At 41.0% G+C, this 24,266-nt stretch overlaps 1 protein-coding gene across 1 annotated transcript in view; it reads right to left on the bottom strand.

Annotated features, from left to right (window-relative positions):
• The window catches only part of LOC120058168 (dachshund homolog 1-like), a 268,628-nt gene that overhangs the window by 5,173 nt on the left and 239,189 nt on the right, over window positions 1-24,266 (bottom strand). The window contains exons 7-10 of the mRNA XM_039006634.1: window positions 22,722-22,867; window positions 10,814-10,961; window positions 9,916-10,059; window positions 9,306-9,374 (exon numbers count right to left, since the gene is read on the bottom strand). Coding sequence (XP_038862562.1) covers window positions 9,306-9,374; window positions 9,916-10,059; window positions 10,814-10,961; window positions 22,722-22,867 — 507 coding nt within the window. The remainder of the gene's footprint in view (window positions 1-9,305; window positions 9,375-9,915; window positions 10,060-10,813; window positions 10,962-22,721; window positions 22,868-24,266) is intronic.

The following is a 24,266-nucleotide window of genomic DNA, read 5'->3' on the forward strand; positions in this document are numbered from 1 at the left end:
TCCCTCTTGGAACCGATTAAAAAACACTGCAAAAGCAATTAATGAACACAGATTGTGTTAATATCTCAGAACTAGAGAACTGTGACAAAAGACAAATATAAATAATTAGTTCTCTAAAATGGTGCTCTTGTAATTTTTGGTCTCTCTTTTCTCACCCTAGCCTGAGTTGTGAGTTGAAAACACAACATACATTTCTCTTGGCTTTCATCCGTGTGATAGGGTTGGGTGTTTTATCCGCGTCTTCTTTGCTTGTGTAATTTATCAACATAATTGTTTTGCCTTTGAGGGTAATTACTGTATACTAGGCTGGGAGCAGAGGAGAGCAGAGGAGACATGGGTGGCAGACAAATAGCGATCCAGCTGAACAAAAGCACACATTGTTCAGCGTTAACTCCACCTCCTCTTGATTCTATTCTTCAAGGCCATTATCACTGACATTATGAGCCCTAGACATGACACACTTCATAGCTACACCATGGCATATGATATATTATCATATTATCATTATCATATTATTATATATTATTCAACTGTGGGAAAGGCATCTGCTATATGTTCAAATTGTATCTGAACAGGAGAGAAAATATGTATCTTTAGTGTCTATGACAATGTACCATGGTAATGGTTGCTACATTGCAATGAGTAAGCTGTGTTTCTGATCACATTCAATTAAAATGGTAATGCCATATAAAAAGGACGTGAGAAAGGTTAAGCCTCCAGATCATACAGTATAACAATTAAACTATAAAGTGCCGTTTAATGTAAATCAAAAATGTTCCAATTTCAAATTAAGGATACGTGATATAGTAATTTAGTACGAAATGGGGGACTATAACTGTTCTCTATCCAGAAGTAAATGTTTTTTTGTGAAATGTTGACATATGGTTTACCTTTATTGGACAGAAACCCTTTTCACATCTCTCCACTGACTGAATGATATTTAATTATGAAAGAATCCTCCCTCCTTATGGTAGAAAACTATTAATATCTTTTCAAATTTTATAGCGTTTTACTGTGTAATCGTTTGTATTTTCCAGGGGAAATTGAGACTTCTCTCAGTGATAAAGCGGCGATGATAGGGATGAGTAGGAAAGGAAGGGGGGGGGGGGGCTGTTGGGGATGATTAGAGGAAGACGTCGCGATACTAATGAAGAAGAGAGAGGTGTCGTGTTCCTGGGTGGACAGACTTCCTCTCGTGGAGGGAGGAGAGGGCGGTGATCATTTCTGAAGACTCTCTACCGTCTGGGGGCTGCATCCCAAAAGGTACCCTATTCCCTACGTAGTGCACTACTTTTGACGAGGGCCCCATGCGCCATGGTCAAAATACAGTGCCATGTGGGATGCAGCCCCAGACGTTGGATAGTCTTCAGAAGTTATCACCACCCCCGCCGTCCTCCATGAGACCCCGCAAGGCAAACAAACAAGCCATTCAAATGCACATATTGTTACAGGGCTTATACATAAAATAAAGTGGATCTGAAGAGGTAAACAAACAAGTCATATACACTATGCACGTACAGTACCCACATGGGTGCATGTACACAGACACGCATACCTACCAGTCACTGAAATTGACTTATGCGTGCTGATAGTTTCAATGTAGTATTATATATCCTCTAATTGCACTTTAAACCTAGTTTACTGTAACATTCATTCAGATCCAGGCAGAGAAGCCTGTTCATAAAATTAATACTGTTAGTTAAGAAATTAAGAATTAAAATAGGCTTCTTCTATAGGAACAGGTCCTGGCTTTCGTTAACTTCTTTGGGGTAGGGGGCAGTATTTTCACGTCCGGATGAAAAGCATGCCCAGAGTAAACGGCCTGCTACAAAGCCATAAAAGCTAGAATATGCATATTTATAGTCGATTTGGATAGAAAACACTCTGAAGTTTCTAAAACTGTTTGAATGATGTTTGTGAGTATAACAGAAGTCATATGGCAGGCAAAAACCTGAGAAAAAATACAACCAGGAAGTGGGAAATCTGAGGTTGGTCGATTTTCAACTCAGCTCCTATTGAAGATACAGTGGGATATTGGTAATATGGTAATGTTGCCATACTTCCTAAGGCTTCCACTAGATGTCAGCAGTCTTTAGAACCTTGTCTGATGCTTCTACTGTGAAGTGGGGCCGAATGAGAGGGGAATGAGTTAGAGGTCTGCCAGCAGCCACGTGCTGACCATGCGCTGACCATGCACATTCACATGAGAGGTAGCTCCTGTTCCATTTGCTTTTCTGAAGACAAAGGAATTCTCCGGTTGGAACATTATTATAGAATTATGTTAAAAACATCCTAAAGATTGATTCAATAATTCGTTTGTCATGTTTTTACGGACTGTAATATAACTTTTTTTACTTTTCGTCCGTACTTTCCGCTGGACTTGAACGCGCGTCGTGAGTTTGGAAAGTGTACTGAACGCTAGAACAACAAAGAGGAATTTGGACATAAATGATGGACATTATCGAACAAAACAAACATTTATTGTGGAAATGGGATTCCTGGGAGTGCATTCTGATGAAGATCATCAAAGGTAAGTGAATGTTTATAATGTTATTTCTGACTTCTGTTGACTGCAAAATATGGCGAATATATTTGTGTCTTGATTGGGCTCTGAGCGCCGACTCAGATTATTGCATGGTTTGCTTTTTCTGTAAAGTTTTTTGAAATCTGACACAGCGGTTGCATTAAGGAGAAGTGCATCTAAAATTCCATGCATAACAGTTGTATCTTTTAGCAATGTTTATTATGTGTATTCCTGTAAATTGATGTGGCTCTCTGCAAAATCAAAGGATCTTTTTGAACTTCTGAACGTAACGCGCCAATGTAAACTCAGATTTTTGGATATAAATATGAACTTTACCGAACAAAACATACATGTCCTATGAGTGTCATCTGATGAAGTTCATCAAAGGTTAGTGATTCATTTTATCTATATTTCTGCTTTTTGTGAATCCTCTCTTTGGCTGGAAAAATGGCTGTGCTATTCTGTGAATAGGCACTCACCTAACATAATCGTTTGGTTTGCTTTCGTCGTAAAGCCTTTTTGAAATCCGACACTGTGACTGGATTTACAACAAGTGTATCTTTAAAATGGTGTAAAATACATGTATGTTTGAGGAATTTTAATTATGGGATTTCTGTTGTTTTGAATTTGGCGCCCTGCAGTTTCACTGGCTGTTCAAGAGGTGGGATGCTACCGTCTCACGTACCCTAGAGAGGTTAACCTGTTTGGGCTGCAGGGGCAGTATTGAGTAGCCAGATAAAAGGTGCCCATTTCAAACGGCCTCGTACTCAATTCTTGCTCGTACAATATGCATATTATTATTACTATTGGATAGAAAACACTCTCTAGTTTCTAAAACCGTTTGAATTATATCTGTGAGTAAAACATAACTCATTTTGCAGCAAACTTCCTGACAGGAAGTGGAAAGTCTGAAATTGAGGCTCTGTTCTAGGGGCTGCCTATTGAAGTCCTTGTTATTTATTAGTTTAGATGCACTTCATACGTCTTCCACTAGATGTCGACAAGGAGTGAGAGAAGAAATGAACTGTGTAACTTGATCTGGACTCGAATTACAGCTCTTGGAATGACGTGTCCCCCATTTCCTGTTTTCAGAAAGGCGCGAAGAGGGACGTGGATTTGCCTTTTGAAAAGCTGTCGTTATAGGCGACTACTATCTCCGGCTTTGATTTTATTTGATACATGTGACCATATCATCGTAAAGTATGTTTTTTCAATATAGTTTAATCAGATTATTGAAATTTTTTCGGGAGTTTTGCCGTGTTCCGTTCTCTTCCGTTTGTTGACATGGAGAGATTCGTGCCACTTGGCTAGTGTGCTTGCTAAATCGAGAGGGAAAGAGGACGTTCTAAATCCAAACAACGATTGTTCTTGACAAAGGACACCTTGTACAACATTCTGATGGAAGATCAGCAAAAGTAGGAAACATTTTATGATGCTATTTCATATATCTGTCGTACATGTGAACTAGTCGTCGGCGCCCAGCTTTTGGGTACTCTAGCTATACCGAAGCTGTATGTCGAAAATAAGTTATTTTTTAGAATTCTAACACGGCGATTGCATTAAGAACTAGTGGATCTATCATTTCCTATACAACATGTATTTTTTAGTTATGTTTATGAATAGCTATTTGGTCAGAATATGTGTGTCAAAAAAAGTGTCAGAAAAAAATCCGGACGTTGTGGGAAAAAGTAGCTAAGTTAGCACAATGTATAACCATTGATTTCAGCTCTAAATATGCACATTTTCGAACAAAACATAAGTGTATGTATAACCTGATGTTATAGGACTGTCATCTGATGAAGAATATCAAGGTTAGTCAAAAATTATATATCTTTTACTGGTTTGTTACGATCGCTAACTTTTACTGCTGGGAAATGGCTTGTATTTTTGGCTATTGTGGTAAGCTAATATAACGCTATATTGTGTTTTCGCTGTAAAACACTTAATAAATCGGAAATATTGGCTGGAATCACAAGATGCCTGTCTTTCATTTGCTGTACACTATGTATTTTTCAGAAATATTTTATGATGAGTAATTAGGTATTTGACGTTGGTGTCTGTAATTATTATGGCTGCTTTCGGTGCAATTTCTGATTGTAGCTGCAATGTAAACTATGATTTATACCTGAAATATGCACATTTTTCGAACAAAACATAGATTTATTGAATAACATGTTATAAGACTGTCATCTGATGAAGTTGTTTGTTGGTTAGTTTGGTTGGTTCTTGGTTAGTTAGGTTGGCTTTGTGCATGCTACCTGTGCTGTGAAAAATGTCTGTCCTTTTTTGTATTTGGTGGTGAGCTAACATAAATATACATGCTGTTTTCGCTGTAAAACATTTTAAAAATCGGACATGTTGGCTGGATTCACAAGATGTGTACCTTTCATTTGCTGTATTGGACTTGTTAATGTGTGAAAGTTAAATATTTCAAAAAAATATATTTTGAATTTCGCGCCCTGCACTTGAAGTGGCTGTTGTCATAATGATCCCGACTTAGGGCTTGCAGCCAGAAGAAGTTAATCAGCAAAAAAAACAAATAAATCAGTCAATAGTCATTCCGTTAATTGACTATGGCTATATCATCTATATCAGGTAGTCCCAAACTGGGGAAGGGTACCCCCAGGGGTAAGTGCAATGCCGTCGGGGTACTTTAAATAAAAATGTGATACACATTTAAAAAAACAAATGTATATATATATATATATATATATATATATATATATATATATATATATATATATATATATATATATATATATATATACACACACTACCGTTCAAAAGTTTGGGGTCACTTAGAAATGTCCTTGTTTTTAAAAGAAAATCATTTTTTTTGTCCATTAAAATAACATAAAATTGATCAGAAATACCGTGTAGACATTGTTAATGTTGTAAATGACTATTGTAGCTGGAAACGACAGATTTTTTATGAAATATCTACATAGGCGTACAGAGGCTCATTATCAGCAACCATCACTCCGGTGTTCCAATGGCATGTTGTGTTAGCTAATCCAAGTTTAAAAGGCTAATTGATCATCAGAAAACCCTTTGTAAATTTTGTTAGCACAGCTGAAAACTGTTGTGCTGATTTTTTGAATGGTAGTGGATATAGATTTTTTATTTTAAAAATTCTTCACATTTTCAAACAGTAAATTTATATTTTCCAACGGGGCTATACATTTGGGTGAGTAGCCTCGTTTCACTGCCTTAAAAAAAAATTCAACCATCTAGTGTTCAGCGAAATAACAACACAATGTCAAATTCAGGTATCCTAGTCAAATAATTAACATCCAATCACATTAACCGTTACTCTCTCACGGTAAACCTTCACTCTTGCGTAGTAATTTAGAAACGAAACATGACAATTTGAAAAATAAGCCACAGAAGTTTTTAGAGCGAGAAAAAAGACGACTTTTGAGTAGTAAGACATGAATAAAAGCAAAAGGTTCCATTAATAAGAAGTGGTTAGAAGCATCTTATATGGTGAGCTACCGACTGGCTAGGACAGGCAAGCCCCATACTATTGTGGAGGACTTAATTCTTCCTGCTGCCGCAGATATGGCTGGGACAATGCTGGGGGAAAAGGCCCAAAAACTTTACAGACAATGCCTTCATCAAACAACACTGTTTCACGATGCATCAGTGACATGTCAGGAGATGTTTTAAAACAATTACTGCTTCGCATACAAGCCAGTGAATTATATGCGTTACAGCTGGATGAGTCAACAGACGTGGCGGGCCTGGCACAGCTCCTGGTATATGTCCGTTACGTTTATGGGGGGTCAATTAAGAAAGACATCCTCTTCAGCAAACCAGTGGAAACTACATGAGACTACATGAGAAGATATTTAAAGCACTGGACAGGTTTGTGACATCAAATGGACTGTGGTGGTCAAGATGTGTTGGTATCTTTACTGATGGCACAAAAGCCATGACAAGGAGACATAGTGGAGTGGTAATGCGCGTGCAAGCAGTTGCTCCCAACGCCACTTGGGTACACTGCAGCATCCACCTAGAGGCTCTTGCTGCCAAGGGAATGCCTGACAGGTTGAAAGACATTTTGGATATGACAGTGAAAATGGTTCACTTTGTTAAAGCAAGGGCTCTGAACTCTTGTGTATTTTCTGCATTATGCAATGATATGGGCAGTGACCATGTAACAGTTTTACAACATACAGAAGTGCGCTGGTTATCAAGGGGCAAAGTATTGACCCGTTTTTTTTAATTGAGAGACGAGCTTAAAGTTTTCTTTACTTTACTTGCCATCATTTTTACTTGTCTGACCGCTTGCATGATGATGAGTTTCTCACACGACTGGCCTATCTGGGTGATGTTTTTTCTCGCCTGAATGATCTGAATCTAGGATTACGGGGACTCTCAGGAACTGTATTCAATGTGCGGGACAAAATTGAGGCTATGATTTTGAAGTTGGAGCTCTTTTCTGTCTGCATTAACAAGGACAACACACATGTCTTTCCATCATTGTATGATTTTTTTGTGTGCAAATGAACTCAAGCTTACGGACAATGTCAAATGTGATATAGCGAAGCACCTGAGTGAGCTGGGTGCGCAATTACGCAGGTACTTTCCCGAAACGGATGACACAAACAACTGGATTCGTTATCCCTTTCATGCCCTGCCTCCAGTCCACTTACCAATATCTGAACAAGAGAGCCTCATCGAAATTGCAACAAGCAGTTCTGTGAAAATGTTATTTAATCAGAAGGCACTGCCCGATTTCTGGACAGGGCTGCGCTCTGAGTTTCTTGCCTTGGCAAATCGCTCTGTTAAGACACTGATGCCCTTTCCAACCACGTACCTATGTGAGAGTGGATTCTCGGCCCTCACTAGCATGAAAACTAAATACAGGCACAGACTGTGTGTGGAAAATTATTTAAGACTGAGACTCTCTCCAATACAACCCAACATTGCAGAGTTGTGTGTATCCTTTCAAGCACACCCTTCTCATTAACCTGTGGTGAGTTATTCACAATAACAAATAAGGTTTTATATGTAAGATGGCTAAATTAAGAGCAAAATTATTGATTATTATTATACACTGCTCAAAAAAATAAAGGGAACACTTAAACAATACAATGTAACTCCAAGTCAATCACACTTCTGTGAAATCAAACTGTCCACTTAGGAAGCAACACTGATTGACAATACATTTCACATGCTGTTGTGCAAACGGAATAGACAAAAGGTGGAAATTATAGGCAATTAGCAAGACACCCCCAATAAAGGAGTGATTCTGCAGGTGGTGACCACTTCCTATGCTTCCTGGCTGATGTTTTGGTCACTTTTGAATGCTGGCGGGGCTCTCACTCTAGTGGTAGCATGAGACGGAGTCTACAACCCACACAAGTGGCTCAGGTATTGCAGCTCATTCAGGATGGCACATCAATGCGAGCTGTGGCAAGAAGGTTTGCTGTGTCTGTCAGCATAGTGTCCAGAGCATGGAGGCGCTACCAGGAGACAGGCCAGTACATCAGGAGACGTGGAGGAGGCCGTAGGAGGGCAACAACCCAGCAGCAGGACCGCTACCTCCGCCTTTGTGCAGGGAGGATTAGGAGGAGCACTGCCAGAGCCCTGCAAAATGACCTCCAGCAGGCCACAAATGTGCATGTGTCAGCATATGGTCTCACAAGGGCTCTGAGGATCTCAGTGTATTATTATTTGTGCCCTGCACCTATAGGAGCTCTTTGTCACGTCTCACGAGCCGGGTTGTGACAAAAACTCACACTAATTCTTATGTTTAATAAATGTATCGTATAGTGTGTGTGTGTGTGTGGCAGGCTTACAATGAAGGCAAAAAACAACATTTGAGAGTGCGCTGATCCTGGTGCTAGAGGGGGGTAGGCAGCTGGAGGTTGAATGTTTGAAGGGGTACGGGACTATAAAACGTTTGGGAACCACTGGTCTATATGAATGCAGCTGCCACTGTATTGAAGGCATTGGACACTTATCATAGCACATTGAGCTTTACTACGGGTGATAGGTTCATTACACATTTTGTATCAGAAAGTAGGCTGGCCCTCCTTGAAGTCTCGTTGATAGATGTATTTTTTGTATTTGCTTTTCATGTATTGTGTAAATTATGTGGGTGGGGTCAGCATGACTCCCTGCTTAAATAAAGGTAAGAACACACACACACACACACACACACACACACACACACACACACACACACACACACACACACACACACACACACACACACACACACACACACACACACACACACACACACACACACACACACACACACACACATCTTGTATCATTACCAGTATTAAAAGGTGCAGTCATTAACAATCTAAAACCATATCTCTCCTTTAACAACACTTATGACTTGTTATTTTTCTCTGGGTTACGCAAAAACCTCGCTGCTTGTTAAAATCTAAACAGTCAATCCAAACTGTTCATGGCACATGTGAGTGCCATACTTCCCTCCCTGTAATAAAATACTACTGTTATGTCTGTTGAAGGCCATGCAATCTTGACCCAGTGCTGTGCCCCAGATGGCATGCTGTTAGTTACAATAATGCTCAAATAGAGAAGGTGCGGGGGGGGGGGGGGGGGGGGGGGGGTACAGACAGACTAACAGATGGACAGACAGAGGAAGAATGATAAATAGAGAGATGAAGTGAGATAATGGCGAGAGAGGGTGAACGTGAGAGAGAGAGAGAGAGGGTGAAAGAGAGGGAGTGAAACAGGAAGACAGAGAGAGAGAGTGAGCAAGAGAGAGATTTATCTTCTCCTCAGGTTCAAGTACCTTGTATTGTCCTCTCAGCATCTGTTCTTCCAGCACTGCGGTCACTCTCCGTCTCTGGGGTCAGTGAGTCTGGGAGAGCAGAGAGATATACCGGAACTGCTGTTAAACATCCTTCAAATGAAGCAGCTACACTAAAAGGTTTTCATTGAAAAACTCAATTGGTTATAAGTGAAAAACAACTGATACAATAACACGTTGGATGATTCAACAGTCAGATGCCCTGCTGCATCATGATTTAGCTTACTCCTACTTCCAAAATGTAAAGACAATAACTCAATAACACTATGTGAGTTGTTACCACAACACCGGGATTGAATGTAACTGCAAATACATTTTTTTGTCTTTAGCTAAGGCTGATCCCCAAGTGGCAAATGTATTTGCTGCAAACAGTGAAGTACATGCAAAAAGCATATGGATACATTCACTTTTTTTGTTTGTTTTATTTCAGACACTATTTTTACTTCATTGCTGCTGTCTGTTTATTTTATCTCCTCCGTTCTTTTTTGTTTCACTGTAAAGTGTGTTGCGATTTTAAATGCACTTTAAATAAAGACTGCTACATTTTTTAAGTAGTGTGTAACATGAACATTTCATTAAAAACACAACTCACCATTGAGTGAGCGCAGGCCTTCTGAGGGCGAGGGCTGTTTGAGGGACTGCTCAGCCTGCTCCCTCCTCTTGGACTCGTACTCCAGAGCCTCCTGAAGTTTCCTCTTTGCCTTCTTCTCCTTCTTCAAGCGCTTCTGGATTATTGCTGCGGTGGAAAAGAAAGAAAAGGACAAATGTTTCAAATGTACTTTTATTTAACCCTTTTCTATCCAAGCATGTCAATTAGGAATAAATTGATATTTACAAATACTTGGCAAGTGGCCATTGTGGTAAAAGACAAGGGAAACTTGACAAAACTACAGGGCAGAAACATGTGGCAAACAACAGAGTTGAAACTGAGTTTGAGGTAACATTTAAGCCAAATTTTTAACATGGGACGTTCACTCAAAATCATGAATTGATGTCAAAGGGAGATTGAGAACACTTAGTCTGGCTCGTGCTGGAAATTAGACTTTGCCTGAATTCTTAGCAAACTATATTGAATTCAAAGCTGCAAACTGCTAGAGGGACTTAGACAATTTTTTTATGTAATTGGCTCATTAAATAATAGAGTATTTTATTCAACTTGTGTAGCGCTTTAAATAACACAAGTGTGTTAACTTAAGTGTTATTTGTGTCACTTTTGTTTAGAATGATGATGAATCATTCATGTCGATAATTCAATATGTGTATCCATAATTAGCTGATCTCTCGCGGTGGTGGGGGACAATACTAAGTGGTTCATTGGAAGCGGTTGCACAGAAACACACAGCAGTCTTCTCATGTATGTTTGACCACTTTCATTATTTAGACGTGTGTGTTAAAGTGTTTTAATGAGCTTTGGAGCATGCATACCTCTGTCAAACCAGACACACACACAGAGACACGCACACACACACGCACCCTCTCTCAGTCCGTACCTCTGTTCTTCTGTTCGATAGCGAGCTGTTTCTCCAGGGTCTCCCGGAGCTCTCTTTCCCTGAACAGCTCCATCTTTAGCTCCGTCTTCTCCAGCTGCACCTGCTTCTCCTGGGCCCGCGCGTTGTCAATCGCAACCTTCAGCAGGCCCTGCACACATACACACACACCAGTTAGTACAAACACACACACACAGACATTTGCACAAACACAAACACAGACACACATACAAACACACATGTAAGTACACACACACATACACACACACACACACTAAGATATGTACGAGTACAAATACACACACGCAAACATGGACACACACACATGCACACACACACGCACACACAAACACACACACAATTCTAAATAGTGAAACCCTAAAAAAAGTTATCCTTTTAAAATAAAACTATACTAAATATATTCACGTCACCAAAAACTGATTAAAACACACTGTTTAGCAATGGTATACAATCACCTCAACAACACCCTCTAAGGTAGCAAAGCTATTTTCTGTCCTCCTCTGGGTACATTGACAATTCAAAACCTAGGAGGTTCATGGTTCTCACCCCCTCAATAAACTTACACAGTAATTATGATGACTTCCGGAGGACTTCTTCCAACCTATCAGAGCTCTTGCTGTATGAACTAACATGTTGTCCACCCAATCAAAGGATCAGAGAGTGAATCTATTACTGAAAGCATAAGGTACAGCTAGCTAGCACTGCAGTGCATCGAGTGTTGTGAGTAGTTGACTCAAAGAGAAAGACAATAGGTTAAACAGTTTGGAACAAATACATATCTTCAAAAAATTAAGAAGAAGCAACAGAGAGAGCGAGAGCTAGTTTAATCTTTGTTTCATTTTTTTCTTCTTCTTAGTTTAACTTTCACTTACTTAGCTAATGCAGCAAAGTTAGTCTAACGTTACTCAACAGCCTGACTCAAAACAGAGAAGAATGCTATTCATGTTAGCTAACTGGCTAAGGCTATCCGACTCTGCAACTCTTCCAAGTCAAGACAAACCTACCAGTGTAACTGTTAAACAGCTTGCTGTACACTGTACTGCGTAACTGTACACATGGATTGTGGGTTTACTAATGCATTAGTTCTAGTTTGTTGACTATAACGTTAATATGGTGACAACGATGTAGGCTGTTAGCGGTAATGGTATTAAGATTTGGCTAGGAGAGGTTTTTGTGCCTGGTCACAGACAGCTATTGTGTTGTGCACTGACGTCCTCAAGCGAAGGAAAAAAAGTGAGAGCAGAAAGGCGCGTAGATGCGAGAATAAATTATCCAACAAGTACAGTGATGATGCTGTATGTGGCTGCTATGAAAGTGAACTGTGTGTGCGGCTAATCAGGGGTGTATTCATTCTGCCGATTCTGTTGCAAAACGTTTCTTAAACGGAAGCAAACGAAACGGGGAAGGACCTGCCTGAATTTGTCAAATAGAAATCAAATTTTCGTTGCAAAACGGAACTGTTTAGACTAATAATTACATTATTGAATGTGTCACCTTGATTACTCCTATGTGTCTCTCGACCTGTACACCTACGTTATAAACTTTAACTTGTAGGCTAGGTTGTAGCAACCTCATGATGGGTATAGGGAAAATTTGAGTATCATCTCGTAGCCTAAACCTATCGATGTTACGTTGAGCTAGGTGAATGGAATATGAATGACAGTCATCCAATATGCTGTAATAGAAATAAGGCCATGCTCACAAAAAAAACAATCGTTCTCCCTAATCTTAAACAGCACCGACTGATTAATATACACCACACACCTCACTATACACATCAATATCCACATCAATATCCACAGCAATACACACAAAAAACACGATCATAGAAAACAATCACGTTTTTCAGTAAAACGGTCCTCAATCAGCCTTTTGAATTGCCCTAAAAGGCACCAATTCATCCAACTTTAGAGAGCCTTGGAGATCATTCCACAAGCAAGGTGCAAAAAAACGAAAACCAGGGATCTCCCGAGTTAGCCACCCCGAAGACCGGGTGTGGTATTCCAAACGTCCATAAGTTAACAATGAAGTATGGTAAGGTGGAAGTTTATGCAGGAGGGCTTTATAAACAAAAAGAGTGCAATGCATCCAATCTGACTTTGCTGAAAGCTACTTTGTTGAGGAAAAATGTACTTACTATGACTGTGACATGTGGTTTTGCCACCTAGCTATCTTAAGATGAATCCACTAACTGTAAGTCACTCCGGATAAGAGCGTCCTCTAAATGACTAAAATGTCAAATGTAAACCTGAATCGACGAGACTTCAGAGGGCCAGCCTACTTTCGGATGCAGAATGCAGCGATTGCCCATACCCATCGCCCGTAATAAAGCATAGTGTGTTTTGAGTAGAGTAGAGAGTGGAGTATTACTTTATTAATCTCAATTTGGGAAATTGTTTTATCACAGCATACATCATCAATGACTTACAGGAACAGGGCACGCAACAATGACCAACATGATAAACAACAACAAATACGTTGTTATACATTGTTAAATAGGAAGACCTCGTAAAAAACGTTGATCAATTACACTCGTTAAAACGCCTCATGGCTGTGGGTAAAAATGACCGTCTTAAACCTCTCTGTGGAACTTCTGGGCAGTAAGGAACCTGCTACTGAAGCTGCTCCTGTGTTGCACTAGAACGCTGTGGAGTGGGTGGGTGTCATTGTCCATGTGTGCTCTTCCTTGCAGCCTTTTATGAACATGACCTGCATTGATTCCAGGCTGCAGCCAATTGTAGCACTGGCTTTCTTGATTATTTAGTCAAGCTTGTTTAAGTCCTCCTTAGCTGAATTCCCTTTCCAGCACACAATAGCATAGATCACTACACTCACCAGGACACTGCTATAGAACATGCAAAGCCTTTGTAACATACATAAAAATATCTAAGCTTCCTTTAAAAGTAGTCTGGATTTGTATTTTTTGTAAACACTGTGAGAGTTCTCCTTCCAGTTACGTTTGTTGTCTACTATTACACACGGGTCAACAGTTCAATTCTCATCACCATTAATTGAAATGTGATTAAAAACGTCTTTATTTTTTCTTAAACCTACCACTAGCTCCTTGGTCTTCAGTACATTCAGTTCCAAGTAATTGGCCTCACACCATTTCATAATGGACTCAGTTGTATCCCTGTGATGAGGATCGTCTCCTTTCATTACACAGCTTACTATAGAGGGTTTGCAGTTGCGTCACAAACCACCTAGCAACCACACCAGGTGCCATGTTGGATGACCAATCAGTCTGGTGGAAGTCATCCAATCGTCCACATGGCTGGCTGCGTTTTGCTATCACTGGAAACGTCTGTAAGATTGCCAATTATTTAGTTTCTCTAAGGACCCAGAAAACGGAGGCAGTGGGAGAACCTATTCAAGCAAGTAAATATATTTTGAAAATGATAGCTACAAGAACTTTATGTGCAGGTTAACTCAAATGAGCGGCTAACATAATGTTTGCTAGCTAGCTAACAGTAACTTTACATACCTATAGCTAGCCAAGTGAATTACATTTCTCCAGCTAGGTAACTTCATATTAGCTAGTTAGCTATCCTGATGTATTTACATTGTAAATTAAAAACACAAACTTGAAATACATTTTGCAGCCAGGTAGCTAGCTAGCTAACAACCATGGAAGAGGGTAAAAGGATTAGCTAGCAGTTCCAGCTGTCAGCAGATAGTACTTTAAACATGAATATGCTTTTAGGCCCAAGAAAACGATACATCTACATACACACAAAGCACACAACAAATAATAGGAGAATCACATATTAATGTACAAACAATTGTGCTGAAACCTTTATTTAAGACTCTGGATAAGTTTAAGCTCTATTTGATTGTCACTTTTTTTTCAGGATATCAGCCATGTGAACCTATTTTGCAAATGATAATGGCATGCAAAGCCAACGCAGCCATAGGCCTACTGCAGTATGATGACATTAGCCTTATGGGCATTTGCAATGCACCCCTTGACATTGTGCATCCGAAGGATAAAATAGCTTAACTCACACATTGTTTACATATTGTCGCCTTTATGTTCTCAATTTAAAAACGATACCAGTAGACAATGTATATGAGACTAATACTTTACTCAATGTTGTACATGCCGTGTGCTGACATGAAACTGTTTGGAGCAAATCCAACCCTTGTAATCTAGGCGGTGAAATGTCTGGAAGCAGGAGATGATGGGATGCTTAGTTTAAAACAGACACAAAACTATTACTACCACTACCAAGTTAAATGCCAGATACTTTTCTCCCATAAGGTCAGAGTGGCACTTGGAGGTGACACTGTGATAATGAAGATGGCTCGCCTAAGACTACCACAACAATTGCATTGTCTATGCTAAGAAGGTGTCGTACGTCAAGGTGTCGTACGTCAACTGTAAGCCCTCTATAGCAGAGTCATGAGAGGATTTCTTTAATTAAGTGGCTCAGTTCATTGTTGTGTGTGAAGTCATGATAAACTATGACAAATTGCATCCAATGGCTTCAATATATAGGCAGCACCATTCATACTGTATATACCAGGGGTATTCAACTCTTACTCTCTTACTCTGCTGGTTTTATGTTTTACCTGATAATTAACTCTACACACCTGGTGTCCCAGGTTTAAATCAGTCCCTTATTAGAGGGGACCAATGAAAAAATGCAGTGGAACAGGCTTCGAGGTCCAGAGTTGAGTTTGAGAGATACACTGCTCAAAAAAATAAAGGGAACACTTAAACAACACAATGTAACTCCAAGTCAATCACACTTCTGTGAAATCAAACTGTCCACTTAGGAAGCAACACTGATTGACAATACATTTCACATGCTGTTGTGCAAATGGAATAGACAAAAGGTGGAACTTATAGGCAATTAGCAAGACACCCCCAATAAAGGAGTGGTTCTGCAGGTGGTGACCACAGACCACTTCTCAGTTCCTATGCTTCCTGGCGGATGTTTTGGTCACTTTTGAATGCTGGCGGTGCTTTCACTCTAGTGGTAGCATGAGACGGAGTCTACAACCCACACAAGTGGCTCAGGTAGTGCAGCTCATCCAGGATGGCACATCAATGCGAGCTGTGGCAAGAAGGTTTGCTGTGTCTGTCAGCGTAGTGTCCAGAGCATGGAGGCGCTACCAGGAGACAGGCCAGTACATCAGGAGACGTGGAGGAGGCCGTAGGAGGGCAACAACCCAGCAGCAGGACCGCTACCTCCGCCTTTGTGCAAGGAGGAGCACTGCCAGAGCCCTGCAAAATTACCTCCAGCAGGCCACAAATGTGCATGTGTCTGCTCAAACGGTCAGAAACAGACTCCATGAGGGTGGTATGAGGGCCCGACGTCCACAGGTGGGGGTTGTGCTTACAGCCCAACACCGTGCAGGACGTTTGGCATTTGCCAGAGAACACCAAGATTGGCAAATTCGCCACTGGCGCCCTGTGCTCTTCACAGATGAAAGCAGGTTCACACTGAGCACATGAGCACATGTGACAGACGTGACAGAGTCTGGAGAAGCCGTGGAGAACGTTCTGCTGCCTGCAACATCCTCCAGCATGACCGGTTTGGCGGTGGGTCAGTCATGGTGTGGGGTGGCATTTCTTTGTGGGGCCGCACAGCCCTCCATGTGCTCGCCAGAGGTAGCCTGACTGCCATTAGGTACCGAGATGAGATCCTCAGACCCCTTGTGAGACCATATGCTGACACATGCACATTTGTGGCCTGCTGGAGGTCATTTTGTAGGGCTCTGGCAGTGCTCCTCCTTGCACAAAGGCGGAGGTAGCGTTTTTTTGGGTCAAATTGTCTACAATTAGATACATGCAGCTTCTCTTCTGTCATTATATGTTGCTGTCGAAAACGAAATAAAACCTTGCTCACCAGAATAATATAATACATCGATGGAATGAATGCTTCAATTTAGTTGAAATCGGTAAAGTTCTCTGTCATCTCTACTTCTTTTGTGGAGCAAAGGCTTTTAGGGACCAGGGAGAAAATGCAATTACTCTAAAAAAACAGGAAATATTTTCTGTGCAAAATTTCCAAATTACATCAGCTTGACCATTTGAAAGGAAATAGAAAGCTTTGAAAATGACCCAACATGTTTCTGATAAGATTTCAAATCATTCCCATGGTGAATAGCTAGGCCCGCTACGCTAGGAAACCACACACTATTGAGAGACTTTGATAGTACCGGCCACAATTGCTACGGTGAAAATAATGCGTGGGGAGGCAGAGGCACAAAAACTCACATCGATACCTTTGTCAGATAAACAAAGAATGCGTGTTATTGCTAGAGATCAAGAGGAAACTCTGCCTGAACGACTCAAAAACTCCCCAGTTTCTGCTCTCCAAATGGACGTTAGCTGTGAGGGCCAAGATACCCGTGCGTTAACTTTTCTTCGCTATAACATGTCAGGGGATGCTATTCACAAAGACATATTGTTCTGTCTCACAATTCCGGAGCATGAAATGACACAGTGTGCTGCGTGGCTTTATTGACAAGATTACAGATTCCATGAGATCGAATGGCGGGCTTTTGCTCCATCTATGGCGGAATGGCGGACAGGCTTCTGCACTCTAGTTATGAATGTGTTTCCCTCTGCCATGTGGACACATTGTATGATACACCGAGAGCAACTGGTGTCAAAAGAGCTGAGATGTACTGCAGCAGGTAACTTTGATTATAAACCACATCCACTGCGCACACTCCTGTTTGCAAATGTGTGGCGATATGGGATCAGAGGAGGACAATGTTCTATTTCATAGTGAGGCTTGGTGGTTACCTAGGGGGAGTGTTGGAAAGATTTTTCGCATTGAGAGAGTAACTGTTGTCATTCACAATGGATGTAAAAAAAAACAGACCTAGTTTATTTTCTGTGTGATGAAAAGGAAATGTGTCTCCTTGCCTATGTAACAGACATATTTGGGAAACTGAACGCAAGCATGCAGGGGAAATACAAAAACATACTATAGATGAGTGACCACAGCAGTGGATTTAGAGGAAATAATTCTTATTGGAGAGAGTCTTTCAAAAGCACACCATAAGTGTCACGAGTGATCATTGCTCACCTCCAACGCTTGGAAGAGCACATTGGAACCTACTTCCCAATCCGTTTGACTGTGATCCCGGTCCAGTTGACAAGCCGGTAAGTGAAATCGAACAGCTGATCGAGCTGTCATGTGACTGAATGATGCAGACAATATCTTCACTGGTCACAATGGAGGAGTTTTGGCTCCTGACTCAAAGGGAACACGTTGCCATCTCCCTCAGCATAAATGCCGCATTCAAAACAATTGGGAACTCAGAACGGGGAACACGGAAATCTCAGACTTCAGCGCTTTCAAGACAACTGCGAACAATTAAAAAAAGGAGCTTAGACTGGGATTCTTATTTTCATTTTTTCAATCCAACTCAGAAGCATTGGAATACCGTGGGAAGCATTGAAGTCAACATGGGCCAGCATCCCTGTGCTTTTGACACCTTGTAGTCCATGCCCAGAATAATTAAGGCTGTTCTGAGGGCAAAAGGGGGCAATATTAGGAATGTATATTAGGAATGTACTCAGTATTAGAAATGTATTTCTGTTTTTTACCCAGTGTAGAGTATTCTTCTAAAGGTGTCAAGTGTTTTAGATACTACTGCACTGTTGGAGCTAGGAACACAAGCATTTCGCTACACCTGCAATAACATCTGCTAAATATGTGTATGTGACCGATACAATTTGATTTGATTTGAAGGAGTGATTGAGATTTATCTGACCCCGCTTGATCATAGTGGTGAAATACAGGTGTACAGGGGAGGATCATGTTGAGGCCTTTTCTATCATCTTTCAATCTATACTCCTTTTTGCCTCTTTGCCTCTAAGGATTTATCCAACCTCTGACACTAAACTGAAGAAGATAATGATAGGAAAGATACACAGTAAAATATCAATACAGCTAGTCTCCCAAGACAGACAGGTTGCCTCACACATGAACAATGTTCCAGCATACATGTCTATTGTCCAGTTGGTAGTTGGAAATGGACTCACAGGAAATCAGTCCAGAGCCTTATCCGTTTGTGCCCGGGTGAAAACGTTCCCACCGGATACAAAATTGGTAGCTCGCTAGATAGAGAGCTCTGAGGATATTTTCAACGAGCGTGTTTTGCACGTGAGTAGTTTGCATGCACCATGATTTCTAACGTTAGCCTTCCACCACTGACTGGCTGTGGCTATAATTAGTCTAGCTATCTGCGTCTGCATCGGGTCCGCCTCTGACATGTTTCCGAGGTGATTCGTTTTCAAGAGCACTATTCCTGCTCACATTTTAAGCCCCACCTACTCAATCTCGTGATTTGTTGAGAGAGATGAAGAGCAAAACTCCCCATCTTTCCCAGACCTATTACTGTTGCTCTAGGTCTGGGATTTCCGAGACTAACTATCTCTGAATGATCACCACTGATATACCAGCATCTTTCTCAGGCTTTTACAGCCATGCTACTCCTACTGTACAAGGACTACTCATTATTATAGTCTCCATTCTGTGCAGCGTCCGTTTTTACAACAATTACTCTCCAAATGCAGTGGGCTATAGCTTACTAATTGTTGGTTCCCGTGACCCCAATTTAGACTAAGTTGCTTTATCTCAATTTTCTGCTCCGTTTCATTTTGTTGATTTGTATATTACTATTAAAACGCCAAGATCGTTATCAGAGATGACTTACTCGAGTATCGGAGCTGTGTGTCTGTGCGTGTGTGTCGGAACTGTGTGTGGTTTTCTAATTAACGCGTAGATCAAAGGGATAACCTTGGAGGACACTGTGCTCTGATGTCCACGTATTGGAGTATTGGAGCAGCGGGCAGGGCAGTGCGGTATCCACATCATTACACTCTGATATAGAACGCCAAGACATTTATCTCTCTGACTGCTAGTGCTGAGCGATTAAACGGAATGTCGGTTTTTAAACAACTAATTGACCGGCGTCGTTCTTTTCCGTGAGCTCGTTGCGTAATTTCTCTAGAGATCAGATCTGTGCGACATAGTAGAAAGTAGAAAGTAGAAAGTTTCCAAAAGGCTAATATTCTCCATAAAGTACCAGTCAAAAGTTTGGACACACCTACTCATTCAGGGTTTTTCTTTATTTTTACTATTTTCTACATAGCAGAATAATAGTGAAGACATCAGAACTATGAAAAAACACATATGGAATCATGTAGTAACCAAAAAAATGTTAAACAAATCAAAATATATTTTAAAGTAGCCACCAATTGCCTTGATGACAGCTTTGCACACTCTTGGCATTCTCTGAAACAGCTTCACCTGGAATGCTTTCCAAACAGTCTTGAAGGAGTTCCCACATATGCTGGGCACATATGCTGGACGCTTTTCCTTCACTCTGCGGTCCAACTCATTCAAAACCATCTCAATTGGGTTGAGGCCGGGTGATTGAAGAGGCCAGGCATCTTATGCAGCACTCCATCACTCTTATTCTTGGTCAAATAGCCCTTACACAGCCTGGAGGTGTGTTGGGTCATTGTCCTGTTGAAATTTGACCTAAATCAGACCAAAGGACAGATTCCCACCAGTCTAATGTCCATTGCTCGTGTTTATTGGCCCAAGCAAGTCCCTTCTTCTTATTGGTGTCCTTTAGTAGTGGTTTCTTAGCAGAAATTCGACCATGAAGGCCTGATTCACACAGTCTCCTCTGAACAGTTGATGTTGAGATGTGTCTGTTACTTGAACTCTGAAGCATTTATTTGGCTGCAATTTCTGAGGCTGGTAACTCTAATGAACTTACCCTCTGCAGCAGAGGTAACTCTGGGTCTTCCTTTCCTGTGGCAGTCCTCATGAGAACCAGTTTCATCATAGCACTTGATTGTTTTTGCGACTGCACTTGAAGAAACGTTCAAAGTTCTGGAAATGTTCCGCATTGACTGACCTTCATTTCTTAAAGAAATGATGGACTGTCGTTTCTCTTTGCTTATTTGAGCTGTTCTTGCCATAATATGGACTTGGTCTTTTACCAAATAGGGCTATCTTCTGTATAACACCCCTGCCTTGTCACAACACAACTGATTGGCTCAAACGCATTAAGAAGGAAAGAAATTCCACAAATGAACTTTTAACAAGGCACTTCTGCTAATTGAAATGCATTCCAGTTGTAACGGGTTTCGTCTGATGAGGAGTAGTAGGAAGGATCGGAGGACCAATGGTAAGTGTGGTAAGTGTCCATATTTTAATAAAGAAATAGAACACTGAAACAAAAACAACAAAGTGAACGAACGAAAACGAAACAGTCCCGTATGGACACAGACACAGGAACAATCACCCACAACCCACAATAACAAACAGGCTACCTAAATATGGCTCCCAATCAGAGACAACGACTGACACCTGCCTCTGATTGAGAACCATATTAGGCCAAACACATAGAAACAGAATAACATAGATAAAGGAACATAGACTACCCACCCAACTCATGCCCTGACCATACTAAAACAAAGACATAACAACAAAACTAAGGTCAGAAGGTGACACCAGTTGACTACCTCATGAAGCTGGTTGTGCCCTTGTGATGCCATATGTTTTATTTTATAGTTTTGATATCTTCAAAAAAAGTTAAGAAAAACCCTTAAATGAGTAGGTTTGTCCAGCCTTTTGACTGGTACTGTAGTTTAGCGCAGAAAACATGATAATTAACTACAATGACCATAATCCATAACACGCCAGCCTACTTGTCCGGGTCTCCGTGGAGTAGCCACGGACACGGAGAGTAAAGAACACGCGATCGAGAGGGATAGAAAGCAGTTGCTTCGCCAAGTAGCTCTACCTTAAAATACATGATCGAAGTGATTGCTAGTTTGTATTCAGCAGTCATAAAAATACGCCTTGTTTTGAACTACTCAAATAGGGATTTTGTCAGATAGCAGCAGCAGCTCTATAGAGATGAGATGATGACTTGGAATGAAATAATGAAGTCATCAAATAAAACAACTGAAATATTTGATTTCATTGTTTGTATTCTATGTTGTTACAGGATTCCACCCACATAATGCATAGTGCATTTAATGTAAAAAAAATAAAAATAAGAATTGAAACCGAAATAGAACCGACCTCAAAAACCACTAATGGCGCAGCACTACTGACTGCAGGGTCCCTATCCATAAAGTGTTTCAGAGCATGAGCTCTGACTTACGCTCAGTTTTACCATTCAGATCACAACGAATAAGATTATTATGGAATGGATTCTAGATCAGAACTTCCATCCTGAGATGCTTTGTTTAATTCTGGCCCTAGTCTTTACAGTTGCAGGCCAAATGGCTCTCAGACAACCGGCTATACTAACTGATGTTTTCTTTACTCTATTGCATATTAGCTAGGATATTTTCTATTGATTCTCTGTAGACTATTGCTGAGGCCTACCTGTATAGTATTGCTAAGGTTTACATGTATAGTATTGCTAAAGTCTACCTGTATAGAGTATTAGTTAGGCTTACCTGTATATCGTATTGCTAAGGCATACCTGTAGAGTATTGCTAAGGCCTACTAGTAGAGTATTGCTAATGCTTACCTGTAGAGTATTGGTAAGGCCTGCCTGTATAATATTGGTAAGGTGTACCTGCATAGTATTGCTAAGGCCTACCTGTATTGAGCATTTGTAAGTCATACTTGTATTGTGAGGAGTATATTACTAAGGTGAATGTGAGGCCACTGTACCCGTGTGTTGTTAGTGAGAACAGTCTATATTGGTCTGACCTACATGCACTGTATATACCCTGTCAATGAATAAGGCCTGTAGCATACCTGTATGTTACTGAGAAGAGTCTCTCTTAGTCAGACCAACTGTACCTGTATGTTAGTGAGAGTCTCTAATGGTCAGAACTAAGTGTATGTTAGTGAGGAGCACCTGTATTGGTCAGACCCCACTGTACCTGTATGTTAGTGAGAAGAGTCTCTATTGATGACAGGCCGTCTGGAAACAGGAATGGCGAAGGGAAGCCAGGTGGTAGACCCTGTCCAGTCAACGACAGCCTCTCGTAGCTGTCTCTCGCAGTCGGGGTGCACATTGGATTGTCGTCTAGAATTAGACCCAAAACAAGAATACAGAACAAGTCAGGACAAGTAGCCTGCTGTTTATTCAAACAGAAGATTGACTCTTATTCGTTCACAACAGGGTTTATATGGGTAGTGAACTCTACGATTCAGGCAATCAGAGCTCTCAGGTCCACTCTGATAGACAAAACCAGTCCAGGGGTGAATCTCAAAAGTATTTCTTTAAATCTGCGCCTCCTTCTTAAATCGCAAGGAGAAGATCCGAGGTTCCTTCATCTCCAATGTTTTCTGAAAATGACGCAAGGAGAGAGGTCACAAGGGATCACAGAAAGACCATTGAAATTCACTCCGGTCCTCATTGACCACACTGTCTCTCTCAGGCTCTAAGCCAACATCCATCCAGGACATAAATGCAGCTTTTCCCAGTGAATGGATGTAATCATGTGCATTCCCAAATGAGAAGAAGCAGGCCTACAGAGCTCCATTACCTCGGATGGTTCAGCTTCCTTTGTGTATGCACGCGCGGGTGCCTGTCAAACCTATAGGATGGCATCATCCACCATTCATCACCAACAGAGGGCAGGGCCATCTTTTGTACACATTATCCATAACACACCACAGAGAGAGAGAGAGAGAGCGAGGTGTGTGTATGTATGCAAAAGAGAGAGAGAGAGAGAGAGAGAGAGAGAGAGAGAGAGAGAGAGAGAGAGAGAGAGAGCGAGAGACCAGCCATGTTTCTGGCATTATCTCGATACTCTGTCATGAAGAGGTGCCAATTTATGTTTATGTCTGAAAAGCCTTTAGTCAACCACTAACAATACACACACACAAACACACCACACAAAAAACACACACACGTACAAGCACACACACACACACACACACACACACACACACACACACACACACACACACACACACACACACACACACACACACACACACACACACACACACACACACACACACCTCAAAATTATATATTATGTGCCATCAATTCCTTAACTCAATTTTTTATCAAAACCACTTTGATTCTTTTAACACTGCACTCTGGCTGTGCTCTGTGCAGGTTCCCTCTCTTCCCTCTCATCCACTATTCATACATGTTTATGTGTCAGAGTGATCCTGCACAAACACAGGCAAGCTCTCTCTCTCTCTCCTCCTCCTCTCTCTTTTTCCCTCCTCACAGTCTGTCCTATCTCTCTCGCGCTTTCTCTCTCTCCCTCCTCAGTCTCTCTCTCCTCTCTCTCTCTCTCTCTCTCTCTCCCTCCTTCCTCTCTCCCTCCTCACAGTCTCTATCTCTTTCTCTCTCTCCTCCTATCAATATTCAACCAAGTGGTAGGAACAGCTGGTCGGCCATTAATTAGTTTAAAGTACTTATTTCACCCATCCTCAGAGCAGATATTGCCAAAACATTGGAGATT

This window comes from Salvelinus namaycush, chromosome 13, assembly GCF_016432855.1.
Source record: "Salvelinus namaycush isolate Seneca chromosome 13, SaNama_1.0, whole genome shotgun sequence".
Classification (NCBI taxonomy): domain Eukaryota; kingdom Metazoa; phylum Chordata; class Actinopteri; order Salmoniformes; family Salmonidae; genus Salvelinus; species Salvelinus namaycush.